At 30.9% G+C, this 20,779-nt stretch overlaps 5 protein-coding genes across 6 annotated transcripts; 2 read left to right on the top strand and 3 right to left on the bottom strand.

The window, feature by feature from the left end:
* On the top strand, positions 1-5,591 carry LOC141534857 (serine/threonine-protein kinase meng-po). Its single transcript, XM_074254455.1, has 5 exons — positions 1-1,153; positions 2,359-2,620; positions 3,489-3,771; positions 3,862-4,169; positions 4,250-5,591. Exons 1-5 carry the CDS (start codon positions 1,088-1,090, stop codon positions 5,380-5,382), a joined length of 2,052 nt encoding a protein of 683 aa, XP_074110556.1. The 5' UTR covers positions 1-1,087; the 3' UTR covers positions 5,383-5,591.
* LOC141534858 (uncharacterized) lies at positions 5,269-7,162 on the bottom strand. Its single transcript, XM_074254456.1, has one exon. The coding sequence runs from the start codon at positions 7,136-7,138 to the stop codon at positions 6,410-6,412; it is 729 nt and encodes a 242-aa protein (XP_074110557.1). The 5' UTR covers positions 7,139-7,162; the 3' UTR covers positions 5,269-6,409.
* A 165-nt stretch (positions 7,163-7,327) lies between these two features.
* LOC141535551 (uncharacterized) lies at positions 7,328-8,624 on the bottom strand. The gene has a single exon (XM_074255532.1). The coding sequence runs from the start codon at positions 8,574-8,576 to the stop codon at positions 7,836-7,838; it is 741 nt and encodes a 246-aa protein (XP_074111633.1). The 5' UTR covers positions 8,577-8,624; the 3' UTR covers positions 7,328-7,835.
* A 1,191-nt stretch (positions 8,625-9,815) lies between these two features.
* LOC141535550 (uncharacterized) lies at positions 9,816-11,100 on the bottom strand. The gene has a single exon (XM_074255531.1). The coding sequence runs from the start codon at positions 11,063-11,065 to the stop codon at positions 10,307-10,309; it is 759 nt and encodes a 252-aa protein (XP_074111632.1). The 5' UTR covers positions 11,066-11,100; the 3' UTR covers positions 9,816-10,306.
* Positions 11,101-11,242: 142 nt separating this feature from the next.
* LOC141535548 (exostosin-3-like) lies at positions 11,243-20,229 on the top strand. Of its 2 annotated transcripts, XM_074255530.1 has the most exons (8): positions 11,243-12,980; positions 13,097-13,321; positions 15,239-17,063; positions 17,124-17,380; positions 17,496-17,623; positions 17,705-17,981; positions 18,065-18,169; positions 19,388-20,229. In XM_074255530.1, exons 2-8 carry the CDS (start codon positions 13,160-13,162, stop codon positions 19,490-19,492), a joined length of 2,859 nt encoding a protein of 952 aa, XP_074111631.1. In that variant the 5' UTR covers positions 11,243-12,980; positions 13,097-13,159; the 3' UTR covers positions 19,493-20,229. The 2 variants fall into 2 exon arrangements, with proteins under 2 accessions (XP_074111631.1, XP_074111630.1); XM_074255529.1 differs by having other exon boundaries at positions 11,243-13,321.
* Positions 20,230-20,779: the final 550 nt, after the last annotated feature.

Raw genomic sequence — 20,779 nt, forward strand, 5'->3', positions numbered from 1 at the left:
GCCAAAATCAGCTCAGTCGCTTTCCGGTCGATGTTTTATAAATACTGCAGACAAACGTTTCAGTGCACCAACAGCCAAAATCGTGTGATATCATCCAGATTTGTTTTATAAATATCAACATACATCGATATCCGTATTATCAGTTCAGATAAATAAAATAAAACAAATAAATAAACCCAAAAAATCACACACATAATTTAAAAATTTTTTTTAATATCCAAGAATTTAAAAGTTTTCCAAAATAAATATTTCAAAATTTTATTTTTGAGTAAAAATAAAAATTCTCAAAATTTTTGGATAATTTTGGTTTTTTTTTTTTTTATTTGACCCAAAAGGAATTAAAAATATCTTGTGAAGCATAATCATCAACAATAGATATAAAATTGGCGGAATTTCAAAATTTTGAAATATCTTGTTTAAAATAAAATTAGGCGAGTTATTTGATTTTTAATTTTGAAAATTAATGGGTCTGTTTTTTTATTTTGTTCCGTTGAAATTAAGATATCTATTTGATAATTATAATTACAATAATTACAAGCGGTGATTGTATAAGTGATTGAAGGAGTAAATAGACTATTAATAATTATTAAGGTGTTTATTGTTTTAATAGTGTCATTGAATAATATTTCAACAACTGTATTATACATATACACTCGCTAATATTTTAAGTGGTGCGATTTTGGCAATGATTAACTATTTTGATATGTGTCGATATATATATGAGTACATATGTAGATAGATTTTTATTTTAGACTGTTTAATAAACCAAAAATTTCTACAGAAGCAAGTGGCATTTTTTTTTGGTTTTTTTTTTGGTAAAAAAAATTTGTAAAAATGTATGGGATGAATTTTTGGTAAAGAATTAATTTAATTAAAGAAGCGAGAGGACAAAGAAGAAAAAGTGATGCGTTTCTGAGAGATGGCTTGATGATTGTCTCTGTGATTTCCTTGATCCTGGAGAGTACGCTGCCCTTTGGCTCGTGTCCAAAAAATCATTGCCGAATAAATATGTCTTGCTCGCTTTCAGCTGACACGTATTTTTTTATTTGAACGATAAATAAACAAGTGAAGAAAAGTTTGTGGTAAAATGAGTTTGACGAAAAAAGCAATCGGCGGTTCTATCCATCGAATACGCGAATTTGAATTGGAAAAGGTAATTTTGGTTTTTTTGGTTATTGATTATTGATTAAGTTGTTGGAAAATTAATGCAATTATTTTGCGAATTACTTGATGGATTTTTTGGTAACAAACCAAGAGCTTTCCGGTTCAAATAAATGTAATCTTGGCTCGACTACTTCTTGGAATTCCCGGGGTTACAATTTTTACGTGTTTGATGTTGATGTTATTTAAGTTTTTAGCAATATGATTTATTAGATTAGAAAAATTGTGATTAAAAAAAATTTTACAAATTTTTATTGCATTTTTTGACGCTTATAAAATTTTGATTTTTGAAATTGAATTTTTGGAAAATTAATGATTATTTCCAAAAATGTTTTTATTAAAGGACCTTAAATTTTGGTGATATTAGCGGTCAAATTAAATTTTATTGTAAAGAAAATATTTTGATTAGTATGTTCCAAAATTTCTTCAAAAATTTTGTCTTAGAAAAGACCAAATAAAATTTGATAAAATTTTCTTTGACCTTTTTCAATTAAAAATTTTTATAAATTAATTTTTTAATTAAAAAAAAAAATGTGTTTAATTTTTATTTAAATATCATTCTTTAATGTAAAAATAATTAAAAAATATAATAGGAAATAAAAAACATTTTTAATTAAATTTCACATTTAAAAATCGTGACAACAAAATTTTTAACCAAATAATTTTGAATCTTGTGATTTATAATTAATAGTGATAGTAAAATTTCTTATTACATACCAATATTGGTAAGACTAAAGATACATTTTTTTTACGAATATTAAAATTTTTACAGTATAAAGACAATAAATTTCACTAAATGACGTGACTGTACTGATTTTCAGCAATAATTTAAAAATTTATTCTAAGTATTTCAACATTGTGACCCTATTCCTTTATTTAGATACACACTTTACGTGCAATTTACTATCTCTAGAAATAGAAGTATAACTATACCTACTACTTTTTAATTTTGTAATTTACATGTGTATAAATCACATAAATTACGGATATAAATTTATAAATTAAAAATGAACGATGTATTAAAATGTAAATCGAATCGCGAAGAAAACATTGTTTAAATTCACAATAAATAACGCATAAAAAAGTTTTTAAATCATTCATCAGTATCACGTGTATGAATGAGGGTGCACATGTTCATTGGTTTAAAAATATACTCAAAGATTTTTTTAAAATGTCTAATTTATTTTTTTTTTTTAGGTGAATCTTACCGAAGAGTTCGATATACTGCAAATAGTAGGAGAAGGATGGTTCGGAAAAATATTACTAACAGAACACAAGAGTACACAAACAGAAATGGCGTTAAAGGCATTACCGAAAGCATATACAGCAATTACTGATTTTTATCGAGAGTTTCATTATGGCCTTCATCTTTCAGCACATCGGAATATCATAACAACTTATGACGTTGCTTTCGAGACTGCTGCGTTTTATGTTTTCAGTCAAGAATATGCTCCACTTGGTAATAAAACATTTTTATCTTTATTTTCACCTCTTATTTTTATTTTTATCTATCTTTTGCGCTTGCATTAACTGAATGTTGTGTTAACTCTTAGTAAGTACTCGAGTATTCCGATATAATGTGGAGGGAGAAGATGTTGCGATTGCAGTCAAAAGTTTTCTTTTTTTTTTTTTTTTGGTACTGTAAATTATTTTACCGTAAATAGACTAGGGTCTCAAATAAAAATAAAAATAACAATTCCGGTTCTGGGAATCGAACCACTTATGATACTTGCTTAGAAATTTACGGTAATAATTACTATCGTTCATTTTTAATGATTACTATCTTAGATACTAATTCAACTATTATTGACTTAAATCGGGGATTATAACTATTACCATCCCCGAATAATAATTATTATTATCTGGAACAGTAATCACTTGCATAAAATATAATAACTATCGCTAAATATTTTTTTATTCTACTTCTTATCTAATTTTATTAAAAAATAATGATAATTAAAAGAATTTGATACAAATACAATTTTTTTAAATATTTTTTTTTAAATTATCACGTCGAAAAAAAATTATTCTAAAATTAGCCATCTAAAAATTTTTAGAATTATTTTTATTGAAAATTTCATTCATAAAAAATTTGAAAAATTATAAATGCAATTTTTTAGAAAATATTTTTTAGTTCTAATTTACTAAATGAAAAAGAAAAAATTAAAAACGTTGGATAACTTTAGTATTATAAATTAGCCGACGTTCAACAATTTTTTATTTTTTTAACAATTACAATAAAAAAAATTGCTAAATTTTTTTTTGACTTCTAAATCTTTGAAAAAACTTAAAAAAAAGTCAAATAAAATTATTTCAATTGATTTCAGGCGATTTGACATCAAATGTAACAGAAACAGGCCTCGGCGAACTTCACACTAAAAAAGTAGCCCGTCAATTAGCCGCTGCGATTCATCATATTCACAGCCGAGAGTTAGTGCATCGAGATATAAAACTCGACAATATTCTTGTTTTCAAAAGTGACTTTTCGAGGATAAAACTTTGTGATTTTGGCGAAACACGACGGATAAATACTATTGTGCGAAGGCACAATGAATGGCTGCCATATTCACCTCCAGAAGTTTTGCACGTAGATCCAGATGATACTTACAAGTAATTAACATTTTTAATGAAGGCAATTTGTAAAAAAAAATTTTTCATGTCATATTTAAAAAAAAAAATAAAAAATTTCTTTTATTTTAGAGCACTAACAGCCCATGACGTTTGGCAATTCGGTATAGTATTATTTGTTTGCTTGACGGGTTGTCTACCTTGGCAGAAAGCAGCAATGGATGACAAAAGATACAGACGTTACTTGAATTGGCATTCATCGACGCTAAATATTGCCAAAAAACCGAAGCTCTTTCAATTAATTAGTTCACGAGCCCGGAGAATGTTCAAAAGACTGCTAGAACCTAATTTAGAAAAGCGACCTGTTAGTGTATTGGAAGCTAATAAATATCTTGAAGATCGGTGGTTGGGAAAATTGGGCGCCGAAAAATCAATGAATGGTACTAACTTTTATTTATTAATCCTCCATTTCTTCCTTGTAATCTAAAAATTAACTTACAGTTGTTTCTTTTGATTTCAGGTGGAGCCGAGGAAAGAAACGAATTATGCCCATCAATGTACAGCGTCCACAGTTCTCCAGAGGAAAAAAACCAATTGCTCTACACCTTAACGCGATACGGAATCGAAACAACAGTGGACAGATCGCGAAAGAAGGCCCGAATTCGAGAATGGATTCAATCTAGCGCAATAACCGAAGAAAACGAAGACGAGGAATCAGCCATGGAAGATTTGCTCCCCGACATCAGTAACACGGTGAATGAAAACGACACCGACGAAAACGGCAGTATGCAGAGCCGCCATTTTCCCGAAAGACGTCCGAGTATCAAGAAATCAGTGAGCCCAGAAAGGCCAATCACCTTCGAGAAGGTCAGAGTTACCTCACCAGTCGAGCTGCAAAGGAAGTTCAAAATCCGGGCACCTTCATTGCGAAACATCGAAAGGAGGAACCCTTTCGCTCCGCAAGTTGCCGAAGAAATGCAAACTATGGCGCGATTCGCGAACTTTCCCAATGGAGATCCTAATCTTGCAGTTTCTCCTTTGGTAATTGTAAGACCCGAGAATTCAGGGCACCAATCTTCTGCTCCAAAAGCTCCTTACTCCGCGCCAATTCCTACGAAGGTTGATTTTAACGAACCGATTCAAGACAAGACGGTCGATTTAGCAAGCAAAGAGGTCAAATCGAACAATGATGTAAATTTGGCGATGAATTCAGCGTGGGAAGAAGTCCAATCCAAGGAATTGAACGTGGAAATGATTCCTTACATGCAGTCGCCTCCTAAAAGTCCCCAGGTGCCGATGAGGAAGAATCGGGACCACGGAATTCAATCTCCTCTGATAAATCAGGTTCCCACGATGGATTTGGCCAACAACGGGCGGATTGAAAGCAAATTAGCGCAGCAATCGCCGCTAATTCCAAATCCACTTACCATGTCAGTGGCTTCGCAATTAGTGATGCAGAGCTTTCACACGATTCAGGGAATCAATTCGATGCAATCGACTCCGTTGTCTGGATCTGGAACTTCTTCTTCGGGATCTGTCTATGGAAAAGATGCCTATGAGCATTATGGTGTAGCGCAAGGCACTGTTATGACTAAGCATGAACACAGAAATGGACGATCTAGTGGCAGTGGAAGCAGATCTGTTAGTAATTAGGGATTAGAAGTAAAATTAGATATGGATTTATAATATTACTACGTGGATAAGTGGAAACAATATTTTTATAGATGAATTTTTAAAAATATTTTTGGGTTATTAAATTATATTTAAATGGAACCAGGATTGGGTTGTTTATTATTATTATTATTATTTTTTTTTATTATTTATTGCTTTTTTTCTTTTTCTACCTTTCGTGCTGTGATTACCACTTATAGTGAATTTAAAAATGAAACCTTTGCGGAATAAATTAAATTAGGTTAAGGTAGACATATTAGACTATAATAATTATTGTAATTAGTCAAAAATACTTTTGGAAATCCAAGAGAGTCTAAGATAGTTTAAAGTTTCAACTACTAGTCAAAAAATCTTTTGGTTTGGTCATTATTAGTTATTACAAATCGATTATTATTTAATACAGTTTACGTTTTTCCGTTTAATGTTTCAAACTTAACTCTCTTCTAAGGAGAGAATTTAACGATCATGCGCCACCTTTTGGAGGTTTTCAACACTAACTTTGATCAAAAAATAGTAAATTGGCACGCATGACAATATCAGACCTTACATGGATTATCAAGCCATATAAATTGTTATGTAATCTCAGATTTAAACTATCAAATTTTTTAATACGGCCATATCGGAAAAGTTTTCATTACCGATCTTTGAATCGCGTCCATGTTAATTTTTTTCACAACTAGAACTTGTAAAATAATTAAATTCGTCTTTTTAGCTATTTTAAAAAAAAATTTTTTTTTTCTCCTGATAACATTACAATCATCACAAAGATATTAATTTCTTACTAGTATTTATAGTTGATTCTCTATTAATTATAAATATCACGCGGCAACTTTTTCTTAAGTGATTAAAAACATCCTTTTCAAATATTATTAACCAATGTCTATTTTTATAAATTTTGTTTTAAAGTAACAATATTCCTTTAATTAATTTCTAAGATCGTGAAAGGTCTATCAAGCTAGCATTGACCTATTATCCAATCAACAAAATAAATTTTGCTTATCGCGAGAGATTATTTTGTAACATTTGCCACCTCCAAGATAGCAGCATACATAACATCTCTTTTAATAGTTCCTTTTGTATTTACAAGAGCTTTTTTGGCTTCAGATTTAAATTTCACTTTATCAATAGTGTACTCTGGAGTCTGGAGTAATTTTTTAGCCTTATTAAGAGCTGCTTCCTTAGCATGCTTGCTTATTTCTGTTTTAGCGATACTTTCATTATTCGATCCTTTTTCAAAGAATTGTTTAATTTCAGCATCTGTAGCAGATTTCGCGGCTTTTTTGCACTCTTCCCCCACTTTTTCTTGAATCATTTTCACCATCACTTTCTTAGCAACTATCTTTGCTTTATTATTAATCTCCGTTGCTACTTTACTTAGAGCTAAATGTACGGCCTGAGCTTTATCAACTTCTGAAATTTTATTTTTATCGTCTGTTTCTTTCACACACTTTGCAACCGCTATTTTCGCATTCTTAATATCTTCAATATTGATTTCAATGGTAGATAGTCCACTTGCAATTTCAGTCACATCTTCAGCTGAAACTTCGTCTCCCTTTTTTCCACCAAATTCTTTCACTGCGTCGGCCGAAGCTTTTACAACTAGATCTTCGAATTCTTCTTTCAGGGTCTTGGAATCAATTTGATAACTTTTTACAAGGAGCCATACAACCCAACTGGCAAGACTGAACATAACAATCACGCCTAAAATTATAAAACCCTGTTGAATTTTATTGTTCATGTTTGAATTATACTTCCTTACTAATATAGATCATAGAAAAAATTTTTTTCTTACAATATAATACCATTAAATATCTCGATTTTATTAACTGAAGGAATAAACTTAATTAATTATTTGATCTTTGCAGAAATTTGAAAAAAAAAAAAAAAAAAAAAAAAACATTTTTTTTTCTTCTAATAATACGTCAAATTTAATTTATATTTAATTGCAAAATCAGTGATCTAAATTACAGCACATACTACGAAAATATTAATTTTTTATAATTGAATAAAGTAAATTTTAACAAATCAAAATTACTGAAATATACGAATTAAAAATTCTAAATTGTACTTTTAAGAGCAATTAGTTTATTGTCATTGCAAATAAATTTAATTTGGTTCATTGTAATTTTTCAATAATGCTTACAGTCAATATTTCTTTCAGAAAGACTATTTGAACCGTTGTTGCGTGCTAAACGCATGTTAAATTTTATACCACACTACACCATGATAATTGTTTCAAAATTGAAGTAATACAGTGTGATATAGAATTTAACAACGGTGTAATTACCCTCCGACTAATTTTTTATTAATCGAGAAAATTATTTATAAACTTCGTTTTTTTTTTTTTTTTTTTGCATTTTACGTTAAATATATTCTCAAAAGTATTTTGTCAAAGTAACAAAACTCTGTTAATTTATTTTCAACATCACGAAAGATTATTCTGATACACCGGCTGTTATCTTGATAGCGCTGTAAATAATTACTTTTATAATGCTATCTTTCAATTTTTCAAGAGATTTCTTAGCGTTAGCTTTGATGGTTTCTTTCAAGGTAGTAAATTTTTCGTCATTAAATTCTTCCGTTACTTTAATAGCAGCTTTTTTAGCTTCTTTGCTAATATTAATTTTGTCATCTCGATCATCGAATCCCTTTTCAACGACATTTTTCATTGCATCTTTTGTAACGAATTTCGCCGCACTTTTACATTTTTCTTCAAGTTCATTCTGGACAGCTTTAACCGTTAGATCCTTTATAATACCTTCTGCGGCAGCTTTAATCTTTTCTGGTTTTATTGCATTAGCTTTATCTTTAACGGACCCTATTTTGGAATTTTTTCTGAGATCCGTAATCTTCTGCTTATTCTTTGCTGTAACACTGTTTGCTACTGAATCTATTATATCCGTTATATCACCATCAGTAAAATCAGCTATGGTTAATGCACCTGTGATCTCAGTCACTATGGCCGTATCCTCTAAAACTTTTCTTCCCTTTTTTTCAGCAAATTCTTCTACTACTTCATCAGAGGCTTCGATAACCCAACCAATCAGTTTTCCGTTAAGTTTCTCCTTTTGGCTATCGCGATGGCTTGTCGCCAGAGCCCATACACCCCAAATCGCAAGACTTGATACAATGATCACAACTGCGAGAATTAAACTCCATTTCAATTTCTGATCCATTTTCAAATTATGGTTACTTCAATTAGCTGTTTATCGCTTCTTCTTACTACTATACAAGGAAGAAAAAAAAATTATTTTAGCAATAATAATGAACAATTACATTAATGTCATTAAATTGACAAATGTAGAAGATAAATTTTCTATTCATTTTTATCGCAACTTAGCAGGATAGCAATTTAAACTCTTATAATCGTTTCTTGATTAAACGATTGAGAAAACATTTATAATATACATTGACATATTTATGACGTTGGCATAATTCAAAATAAACTAAACCAATAACAAATGATAAAAATACGTTAATTAAAATTTTTTTGTAATTTTCAAAGCCACTAAAGAAATTTTAAAAAAGTTCAGAAGTCAACGAATTATAGCTTAAATTAAAGATAATTGTATAGATTTGACGATTAATTCGATAAATTATAGCTATCTTATACGGCTGATAAATTGTTAGGTGATACAAGCTAAAAACATGTTTATTAAATTTTTTTCTCGGTCGATTTCTTGAGATTACTCGAATAAAAGTTTAGAAAAATAATTTTTGAACTCAAATTCAAAAACTAGACACTTGGAGCTTCAATTTGATTTTTTTTTCATTTCATGTGCGACCATTTTTCTTCAAGTTACAGCCTGTTGAAAAACCCCGAAAAATTTGGATTTTCTTCTTGCTCCCTTTATTTTTGTGAAAAGTGTATTTTTAAAGTTTACTTTGATAAATTTATGTACAACATGAACGTTAAATGTATGAGATTAAAATACTTCAAATTGTGAGCATTTAAAAAATGCAGATTTGGATTTACTAAAAATTTTTCAAAAATGAGATAGAAAATGATTTTCATTTTATTTTTTATTTTTTATTTCATAAAGCCTTTTTATTTGTGCTCACATGTACAATTAATGGAAGCAACACTTCTCTTTACAAGTAATCATTACTTTAGAGTTAAAGATTCCAGAGAATATACCCTTCAGAGTTTCTGGAATAGTATTTATGATTAAATAAAATCCGTAGATATTAGGACTAATGGCAAATCTAATTAATAAATAAATTATTATTGAAATAAAATGAATAGGGAGTTAAACATAAACGAAATTATTATTAATAAGACCATTTTAAATAATACATTAAAATTCGACTACATATACGGCCCCTAAATATTTTGAAATTCAGAAGAGTCTAAAATCGTTTTAAGTTGGAATTAGAATTATACTAAATCGTAAAATAATCTATCTTATTATAAATTTTGAAAAAATTTTTTTTTTCAAAATTATTAATAACAATTTGTCAATGTTAATAGAATTGCATTGTAAATTATTAAAACTTTAGGAAATGTTACAAAAATCTTAATATTCTGTGACGGGAAGTACATTTTCGACAAAATTAAATTATCAACATATACAAATTATAAATACTAAATAATAGATACAAAAGTAATTAGTTTATAACCATTGCACACAAAATTAATTGTGTCGATAGAAATCATAGCAAAATTTCAGAATAGCGTATTAAAGCAAGGTATCAATTGTAATTTCTCAATAGTTCTTACGGTCAATGACTATCGAGCAATCGGAATGATCGTTCAGACATTGTTTTTTTATAAACTGATTAAAAGTATTTTTTTTTTTAATATTATTAAGTTAAATGAATTCTATTTTATAACCGGTGTCTATTTTAATAAATGTCGTGTCAATGTAACAATACTCTATTTAATTATTATCGATATCACGAGAGGTTAAGATTTCTTATCCACATTGGCTGTTATAAGGATAACTTCGTCGATCAAATCGTTCTTATTTTTCGTAATTTTGGCTAAATTTTCTTTTAGAGCTTTCTTACCTTCAGTTTGGACGGCGGTTTTAATAGTAAGCCACTCTTCATCATTGATAATCGCTTTCACTTTTTTCGTAGCTTCTTGTTGAGCTTTTTCTTTGATTTTATCCTTGGCAGTGTTCTCAACATTTGATCCTTGTTCAACAAGATTATAAACGTCTTTGTCTGTAGCAGATTTTGCCTCTTTTTCACATAGACTACTAGCCTTATCCTTAATTTTTTTCGATATTAAATTTTTAATGATTTCCTTCGCTTCTTTTTCTATCGCGGTATCAATTTTTTTTTGAGCAGCTTTTAGGCAATCACTTCCAGCTGTAACAACAACATCATCAATTTTAGTCTTATCAGTCGATGTATAAATCTTCAGTAATTCGTCTTTTCTTAGTTTTAAGTCGGTTTCTGCAAGGGTTATTGCTGCGTCGGTTTTCACTTGATTGTATGCTGTTGTGTCTGCTATAAACGCATTTGATTTTTGAGAAATGAATGCATCCAGTGCATCAACTGAAGCATTCTCAACGATCTCATTAAGTTCTTTCCTCAGCTTCTTTTTCATTTCTGGGCCTTGATTTTCTTTTAACAGGTACCATAAACCCCAAATCGCAGCGCCTGCAATAACGATCACGCCCGCAATTATTAGACTCCATGTTATCCTCTGATCCATATTTTAGTTATGTTTATTTCAATCAACTATTATAATAAATTCTTCTTACTAATATATAGCGATAAAAAAAAACTTTTTTTTTTATTGCAACCATTTTAAACGAATACATCAATATTAATTAGTCAAAAAATCTATCGAATAAGTTCTATGCTTCCTCTAATTATTCAGCAGAATACGAATTTAAACTTCAATACTATTGTCTTGGATATTATTTTTAAAAAACAGTAATTAATAATTTTTTTTTATGAATAAATTAAAAATCTTATGAGAAAATCAATTAATTGAGTCAACATTTTTTTTTTTTAACTCTGAAAGAATTCTAGGTCCTCTATTATGGATGGTTAAGTAACTTATTGTCGTTTAACTGCAATTAATAAAATAAAAAAACTGATAGGCTGTATATTGCATGCCTTAAGCTCGAACGCGCTCTACTGGGTCCTAAAAATCAAAATTCTTCTCGTCAATAAAAATTGTATTTTTAATCAATAATCCTCGTACAAATGAAAAAAAAAATACACTGGTGGCAAGAAGAATTATTACTGAATCAATTAAAAACACTGCTTAGTGAATTAATTATCAATTTTAGTGTAAAAACCCGTTTTTAGATTTTTTTCAAAACTTTAGTGGAAATCACTGTCAGAATTTAACGGTGTGGTCAAGAAATCTAAAAATGTATCCAATTTTAGGACTTACTTTTTTTTTCAGCCCTGTCATTAAGCTTTAATGAAGAACCCCATGTAATGTCAAAGCTTGATATTGCGTTGTTTAGCTGTAATTAAAACATTTTGATTGACACTTACATTGAATTTCTCCATTTTGGTCGGCCATATGGTCTATTGATTATTAAACAGAGAATTATTTGAGTCCAATATGTTTACCTGATCACTGTTTTGGCTAATATGATTACAAATGGATAATAGTCTGTATAGGGGCGGTGACTTGGTGAAATTGGTACGTGCTGTAGGAAGGTAAAATGGTAAAGGTGTTCTATTTGTATTTACGGGAGCGTGCAGGGGTATTATACCTAGGAATCTTGTACAATCAATGCTACCTTTAAGCAGATTTATAATAAATAGTACAGCAGTGATATTTCTCCTCTTTTCCAGGGTTAGAATGTTTAAATCCGCGCATAAACTAATGTAGTCAGTGCCTTGACTTGGATAAACACCATGTTTTTTCTATAAGTACTTCAAGAAGCGGCGTTGGACCTTTTCTAATTTTTTTGTCTTTATTGTAGGTTGGAGACCAAACAAAAGCTGCATACTCTAATTTAGGGAGAACTAGTCTGTTATAGAGAACTTTAACTGTATTAATATTTTTAAATTTTTTAGTTGTCCGAATGACAAACCCTAAAGTCTTTGATTAATGAAGATTCATAATTAAATGAGCATTATGAGTTGTCCACTTTTGGATTTTCTGAACTTTTATCTATTGTACGACAATAATCGTTGATTTTTCAATTTTTAAACCGAAAAATTCTTCATTTTTTCGTAATTTATATAGTTTTAAGAAGACACTAACTATTTGAATCAATGCTTTAACAAAGCGAGCTTAAGAACGCTTCCGCAAGAGGCGTATGCACAAGGTTCTTTCATGACTCCGTTGCTTACCGTTTGGAGCAAATAATGTAAGCGTAACAGCTTCACCATGATCGGTAAAGCGTTTTTCTATCATACTGTAATCTTTAAAGTCCATTTTTTCCGACCATAACAACTGTGCAGTGTTCAATTTAGCAGTAAACATTATTTAACCTCACCATTCAATAAAAGCATTGAGAATTTAAAGTTTTTTTAACCGATGATAAACTATATCTTTTTTGCGTGACGAAATAGAGTCAGTAAATTGTCATTTTAATTAACAATGAGGTGATTATCGTTCCAATTTATCAATTAACAATTTGACGGTACTCTTATGAGTAAGTTAAGTCATTTTTTATTTGTTTACTAATGCGCTTTTAGTTTAATACTCGATGGATTACAATAATAGTAATTAATTTCTAGTCACGTATTAAAAAATTTTTACGGTTTTTAGTAATGGGCAGTTAGCAACGAGATTATTAATTTTGATACTAAAATTTTGATAAATTATTATAAAATGGCTGGAGGTACATTAGAATCGGCATCTCTATTCTACCAAAGCACTAATCGCCGAGAAATGTGCTATTGGATATCGCACATCAAACTATCAAGGATTATCGTTATAATGTTGTTAATTTTGTTCGTTGTTTCGTTATTTGCGCACTACTACTTATCAAAGGTAAATATTAAATTTTTATTTTCATTATTTAGTTTGTTATGAATTTGCAAGTTTTAGATTTTTCTAGAAATATTCTGTAATGATACTGACTGATTTATGAGATGAATCCGGCGTATGATATCCCTTGTGGAAATAATTCTCTGAAAAAACTCTTGAAAAGTCTTTATAACTCTGAATAAGACTTTTCGAAAGTCTTCACATCCCTAACTAAGTAAAGGAAAGACTTAATAAGTCTTCAAAACTCTGCGATACTCTTCAAAAATCAAATTTTCTCTGCAATTTCGGAATTTCTCAAAGAGTTATTAAGACTTGATAAGACTTGTTCAGTTTTACAGGAAAAGAAGAAAATATTTCTTTTCAAAAATTACTTATCAGAATTAAATAAAACTATAAAAAAGAATTAATGCATGTTTTAAAAAAATTTTTTTTAAATAATATTTTCATCACGAAAATACTTTGATGGGCATCGAATCACTCATAGTTGAGCAAGTCAAAACATCAACAGCAAATGAAGTGCACTTGCTGTTGGAAACAGATATTACTCAAAGAGTAAATCCAATCGGTATTTAATTTGGACTATCAAATATTAAAGTCAACTTTCTAGGTAGGAAAGAATTTTCTAACCACATGCCACCTATTAGAAACTAAGAACACTCAAAGATTCTAACTGTAAATTCGTAAACTAAAATATGTTAGGTATCAATTAATTCCAGCAGATGGCGTGTGGATAGAAAATTCTCTCCTATCTAGAAAGTTGACTTTAATATTTGATAGTCCAAATTAAATACCGATTGGATTTACTCTTTGAGTAATATCTGTTTCCAACAGCAAGTGCACTTCATTTGCTGTTGATGTTTTGACTTGCTCAACTATGAGTGATTCGATGCCCATCAAAGTATTTTCGTGATGAAAATATTATTTAAAAAAAATTTTTTTAAAACATGCATTAATTCTTTTTTATAGTTTTATTTAATTCTGATAAGTAATTTTTTTGAAAAGAAATATTTTCTTCTTTTCCTGTAAAACTGAACAAGTCTTATCAAGTCTTAATAACTCTTTGAGAAATTCCGAAATTGCAGGGAAAATTTGATTTATGAAGAGTATCGCAGAGTTTTGAAGACTTATTAAGTCTTTCCTTTACTTAGTTAGGGATGTGAAGACTTTCGAAAAGTCTTATTCAGAGTTATAAAGACTTTTCAAGAGTTTTTTCAGAGAATTATTTCCACAAGGGATAATAACGTTCCACAGAATTGATAAAGTTATTTATTGATTTTTATTTTAATCAACTTAGAAATATTGGAAGTGTAAAAATGTACTGAAAAAAATTTTTTTTCATCTACGCCTTCTTAATTTAAAGATATAAAAATTTTAAAAACCGAAAAGATGTATATCAACAATAATTTTAATTTCATTTAAAAAATTTTTGGTTTGAGTATAAAATATTTACGGCATTTTGAGTATAAAACATTTAAAATTCCTAGCTACGAACATTTAAATTTTTTGGAACTTCAAGATTTTTTTGGCAAAAAATTGGAAAATAAAAATGAATTTTTTTTCGTTTTACGCCCTCAGTAAAAATTTTTTCTTACGGCCAAAATTTCGTTTGTAGAATAAACATTTTCTTCATTTTTTTCAGTAAATTTTCACATTGTCAAAATTCTTGAGGTGATTAGAAAAAAAAATTTTTTTTAATCATTTACGTGATATGGTATTTATTAATGAAAAATCTCAAGACTTGATATTTTAACTTTGATACTTGCAGAACCGACAGTACTATAGTTTACCTTAAACCAATCACCTAAATTTAGTATCTAACCACTTCGAATCCTGTCTTCCCTTCCATACAGCTTAAAATAAAAAAAAAAACTCCAAAAATCCCCAGCTAATAATTCAGAATTATAACTCCCATAATTGAAGGTGGAAACAAATGCGTCTGGCATGGACATGCATCGTACAAGGCTAGAAGCATTTGAAGACTTCACTTCAATGAAAGCTTCAGACCTAAAATTCCGCATAGAAGAAATGTTGCGTATAAAAGTATCCGTGAGCAACGAACTCCGGGATCTTGAGGCAAAGCGCCAGCGCCTGCAACTCGAAGTCTCCGGATTTAACCAAAAAATCGACGACCTAAAGCAGGAATTAATCCACCAACAAACAGACCTGGACCGCCTGAAAATGAGCTTGGTTCAAGCTCAAGCAGCCCATCGCGAAGCCATAGAACGTAACACCCCCGAGTTAGCGCCTCCCCGTCGAATCTTGATAAATTCGCTTCCAGCAAACCTTAAATTCAGTTCTAGCGAATCTTCCTCCTGCCGCATGTTCAACTGCTTCGACCACAGCCGATGTGCCTTGACCAGCGGGTTCCCCATTTATCTGTACGACCCCGACGTCTTTTCCGTGATAAACCCTACCTGGGACATAGACGGGTTCCTGAAGACAACCATAAAACAAACCCTCGGCTACAACGCCCACCTAACTTCGAATCCTGCTGAAGCATGCATCTACATTCTTCTGATCGGCGAAGCCTTGGCTTCTAACAGCCCAGGACCCAACCACCAAGTCTTCCTTCATCCTCTGCACGTGAAAAAGCTTCAGTCTCTCCCTTACTGGGGTGGCGACGGACGGAACCACATTCTGCTGAATCTATCTCGTCGCGATCTCTCGATAAACTCGAGCAACATGTTGGACAATTCCGACACCGGGCGAGCTATAATCGTCCAATCAACTTTCTTACGAAGCCAATACCGGCCAGGATTTGACATCATAGTGCCGCCGATCCTCGGTCCCCCAGGAGGCGACGTTTGGCAGGAATGCGCGTCAATGGTCCCAGCTCGTCGCAAGTATTTGCTTTCCTTCCAAGGTGAAATCAAGACCACCAAGTCTCTGTCATTATCCGGCTCCACCAGCAGACCAATCGACGACGCGGAGATAGACCTTGAGCGCGTTGAAGACGAAAACAACCTGGATAACTTCATCGTCCAGCATTTGAATGACATGACCACTGGAGTTACTATGGACAAGTTCTTCATCCAATTCGAGTGCATACCAGCAACTGATGACACTGTGAGAGGAAAGCTTCTAGATTGGACGCTTTGTGGTACCGAGTCTTCCAGAAAGGAAATCCTCAAGGATTCGACGTTTGTTCTAATATTAGCACCTAGTAACTCCAGTTTTGTCACAACTTCTTCGATTCAGGCGAGGATTTACGAAGCGCTCAGGTCTGGAGCGATTCCTGTTATTTTGGGCGGTGACCAAATTTACCTCAGCTACAACGAAGTTATTGCCTGGAGACGGGCTGTCCTTTTTCTGCCCAAAGCGAGAGTCACTGAAATGCACTTTTTGCTCCGCGCTATTCCTGACAGCGATTTGCTGTTCATGCGTCGTCAAGGAAGGCTCATTTGGGAGCGATACATGGCCACTGCTCAGGGTGCTGCTGACACTATCGTAGCCTCGATTCGCGATCGTCTGGGAATCCCTGCTGTGCCTGCGATCCAATCTCCGAGTCCTAGTGTTTTTAATGAGACTTTTGTACCGATAAAGTCTGACGCGATTGTCGCCGAGCCTGAGGCTGAAGAGAGCTTAGGGCCGCTGGAGCCTCCGTATCCGTCCCCGGTTTTCAAGCGGAATTACACGATAATGCTGATCCATGGGCATGAGATTTGGAACGAGTGGGTCAATCCTTTTTATCTGTATCCGCAATTACCTTTTGATACGGTGCTTTCTAGTGACGCTAAATTTGTTGGTAAGTTTGTGGAATATATTGTTGGCTAAATCGGAAGTTTTTAGGGGAGAATGATTCTAGGGTCCGAGGTGGGGTTCAGGCCCATTGGCAAAGGAGCTGGTGGCGCTGGCAAGGAGTTCAGCGAATCACTTGGTGGGAACTATCCAAGAGAACAATTCACTATTGTTATACTGACCTACGAACGCGAGCAAGTTTTGATTAATTCGCTGGCGAGGTTGTACGGGCTGCCTTATTTAAATAAAGTTTTGGTTGTTTGGAACAGTCCCAAGCCTCCGATCGAAGATCTCAGGTGGCCTGATATTGGCGTGCCTATTGTTGTATGTATCTCTTTTAAGCTTGTGGAATATTTAAGTTCAGAAAAAGTTTTGGTTCTTTCAAAAATTTTTTTCAGCTTGAAAATTCCATTTTTTCTCTAAATGGTTGGTTTTTCAGGTGATCAAAGCCTTGAGGAACAGTTTGAACAACAGATTCCTACCTTTCGACACCATCGAAACAGAAGCAGTGTTGTCCGTCGACGACGACGCCCATCTGAGACACGACGAAATAATGTTTGGCTTTCGGTAAATAACTGACTTTCTTATTAATTAATTAAAATTTTCCATCGATCAAAATAATCTAAATCTGTGGTCACTTTTCTGCAGAGTGTGGCGGGAGCACAGAGACCGGGTTGTTGGATTCCCCGGACGCTACCACGCTTGGGATCAAAACTTCCACAACTCGTGGAACTATAACTCTAATTATTCCTGTGAATTGTCGATGGTACTGACGGGCGCAGCATTTATTCACAAGCATTACATGTATCTTTATACCAACTGGCTGCCCCAGGCGATCAGGGACAAGGTTGATGAGTACATGAACTGCGAGGATATTGCCATGAATTTTTTGGTTTCGCATCTCACGCGCAAGCCTCCTGTCAAAGTAAAATATCTTCACTCATTATTATTAAATATTAAAATTTCTTCTTTTTAGTGTAATTTTATTTTATTCATTTTTTATTGCAGGTCACTTCACGGTGGACGTTCAGGTGTCCAGGTTGCCCCGTTTCTTTGTCTGAAGATGATACACACTTTCAAGAACGACATAAGTGTATCAACTTCTTTGCTCAGGTATGCTATCTAATAAATAGTCAATTTTTTTTTTTTTTTTTTTTTAATAAATTTTAACTTAAAAAATTAAAACATGATTTTGAAATTTAAAATAAAAAGATTTAATAGCGAAGAAATTTTTTTTTCTTTTAAAAAAATAGTGTGGTGCTTTGTCATTGGTTTAAATATTTTCTTAGAACATATTTGTCAAGGCAAATATGTTTTAAAATTATTATGAGAATGATATCGTTAAAATTCAAAAAAAAAAAAAAGAAGATTGCAGAAAAATATATTGCAGTAATAAATAAATTTATTTATGGTAATAAATTAATAAAAAAAAAAAAAACTTTGACTTTTCACATAAAAGTGTTAAATATTCTAACACAAAATTTTTTGACACAATGACGCAAAATTTTTTTCCAGCTAGCTGATTTTGTTAAAACCAGTGCAAAAAAAATCTGATTCAAAATTAATTTAAGATTGAAATTCACATTTTGACACAAATATGAATTAGTTTTGAGATCAATCCAAATTTAAAATTGATTTGTAAATGAAAATTAGCACGCCTATAGAACTTTCGATCTTGCTTCAGAATTTTAATAAAGACTTAAGAATATTTTATATCTTAAATTTATCTTAAACATTCTTAAGTCTTGATGGACAATCTTCGTTGAACTGAGTCCTATCTCGGATGGAACTGAGTTCAACGAAGATTGTTCCCACTATAATCTACATAGATGTAGTTACCATCTGTACATTTTTTCACTATAGATGGAACTAGGTTCCATCCGACATGGAAACCAGTTAGATCTTGTTTTTTCCATGTAGTCACACAATATTCTATTACTTGATTTAAAAAAATACAAAATTTACTGTCTTTAAAATATTTACATTATAAAGATGGTGTATGAATGAGCTCTAAAATTTTATGATCCTGGTGAGGATATTAGAATAAATTTATAAAATTATTGTTCTATCATTAGTCCTTAATACAAGGGCAAATTTTTAAAATAATTAGGCGTCTTAAAATCGATACAAATCAAACTAATAAAAACGTGCTAAAAAAAAAAAATTTTTTTTCATAATTATTTATTATTTAGACACGAAGATTTTGTCAAATCTTTGTGGACGGGGGAGTATATATATATATATATATATATATATATATATATATATATATATATATATATATATATATATATAAAATTAATTACTAACAGTACAAATTTTGTCTCTTAGGTATTTGGATACATGCCATTATTAAATACTCAGTATCGAGCAGATTCGATTCTCTTCAAAACTCGGATATCGCACGACAAACAAAAATGTTTCAAATTTATATAAATAGTTTGTACATTAACTTTTTGTACATAAAATTAATAAGTTTTATAATATTGATTTTGTAAATGAAGAATGAAATTATTGATTCGCACACTTTTTAAAATTATTTATCTAATATTATAATTTATAATCATTTTTGTTAGTAATTATTTAATTGCCATTGTGAGTGCTTAATCAGAGAGCGTAACAAACAATCTATGTTATATTTAATATGCAAAAAACAATGTGATATTATTTGTAATTATATTACTTCGATCGATTGTTTGGAATAGAGTATAAAAATAAACTACTGTACAAATTGTTTAAATGTTAAATGTAATATTTGCTAATATTTGTAAATAAACACTTTTTATACAAAATTCAGTTGTTAAATCATTTATTTACATAATTTTCACAAAGTTTTGCATCATAAATGATATCTCTTCAGGAAAATTGGTCAATTTTTTTGAAGTTTAATAATTTTAGTTCTTAAAATTTTCGTAAGAAAATCCTACAAAAAATCAGTAATTTAATTTCAATTGTTTATTTACGGTAAGTATTATTAAATTAAAACCGGTAAGTCATTTTTTAGTCGCCATTTTTCGTAATTTGTTTTATTTATTCGCCAAGTGGGGGCGTTTCATTAAAAACGGCGGCTAATTTGAAGAAGTTTTTTAATTTTTACGCTAATTTTTTTTTGTTTATTTTTTTTTTTTTTTTTTTTTTAGATGACTAATCGTACATTTATGTCATAATTATGACTCAAAGATAAGGATACAAATTTTTATACTTATAATAAATCATTTGAATGATTCAATAATAATTTTTTTCCCTTCTAAATATAAGCTTAAAAAATAAATAATTTTATTTGAATAAAATTTTCTAAAAATGACTCGAAAAAAATGACGCACCAAGCAATTAAATCAATACCGTAGAATTACTGTAAGCCAATATCAATACTGATAACAAGAATAATAATAATAAAATTAATAAAAGAACTTATGAATAATAGTGGTGATTCGTTAATTAAATTAGCAAGTTTATTATTAAAATGAAAATTAAAAAGATTTAGACAAAATAAAAGCAAGATATTCCTGCATTGCGGTGAAACTGGAAGTGCTATAGGACACGCGGTCAGCGCCCTGTACTGGATCTAGCTATGCTCTTTATCTCACTCCTTTTTGTTCTCGTCTCTGTATAGATGATACAGGATTTGAATACATGCATGAAACATACCAAGAGCTCATCAAAAAATTAAAGCCGCACCGGTGGCTTCTTCACGCGATTTTTAATTTTTTTTTCATATAATTT

The sequence above is a fragment of the Cotesia typhae genome, unplaced genomic scaffold, assembly GCF_013202065.1.
Source record: "Cotesia typhae breed Kobodo isofemale line unplaced genomic scaffold, CoteBio_Ctyphae scaffold_13, whole genome shotgun sequence".
Classification (NCBI taxonomy): Eukaryota; Metazoa; Arthropoda; class Insecta; order Hymenoptera; family Braconidae; genus Cotesia; species Cotesia typhae.

What these genes read in the sequence shown, in the direction of transcription:
- LOC141534857 (XM_074254455.1), top strand. Translation starts at nt 1,088, where the DNA reads ATGAGTTTGACGAAAAAAGCAATCGGCGGTTCTATCCATCGAATACGC. An exon ending in TCAAGAATATGCTCCACTTG is followed by an intron (nt 2,621 to 3,488) that starts GTAATAAAACAT and finishes AATTGATTTCAG; the next exon opens with GCGATTTGACATCAAATGTA. An exon ending in CGCCGAAAAATCAATGAATG is followed by an intron (nt 4,170 to 4,249) that starts GTACTAACTTTT and finishes TTTTGATTTCAG; the next exon opens with GTGGAGCCGAGGAAAGAAAC.
- LOC141534858 (XM_074254456.1), bottom strand. Translation starts at nt 7,138, where the DNA reads ATGAACAATAAAATTCAACAGGGTTTTATAATTTTAGGCGTGATTGTT.
- LOC141535551 (XM_074255532.1), bottom strand. Translation starts at nt 8,576, where the DNA reads ATGGATCAGAAATTGAAATGGAGTTTAATTCTCGCAGTTGTGATCATT.
- LOC141535550 (XM_074255531.1), bottom strand. Translation starts at nt 11,065, where the DNA reads ATGGATCAGAGGATAACATGGAGTCTAATAATTGCGGGCGTGATCGTT.
- LOC141535548 (XM_074255529.1), top strand. Translation starts at nt 13,160, where the DNA reads ATGGCTGGAGGTACATTAGAATCGGCATCTCTATTCTACCAAAGCACT. An exon ending in CGCACTACTACTTATCAAAG is followed by an intron (nt 13,322 to 15,238) that starts GTAAATATTAAA and finishes CCATAATTGAAG; the next exon opens with GTGGAAACAAATGCGTCTGG. An exon ending in CGCGCAAGCCTCCTGTCAAA is followed by an intron (nt 17,982 to 18,064) that starts GTAAAATATCTT and finishes TTTTTATTGCAG; the next exon opens with GTCACTTCACGGTGGACGTT.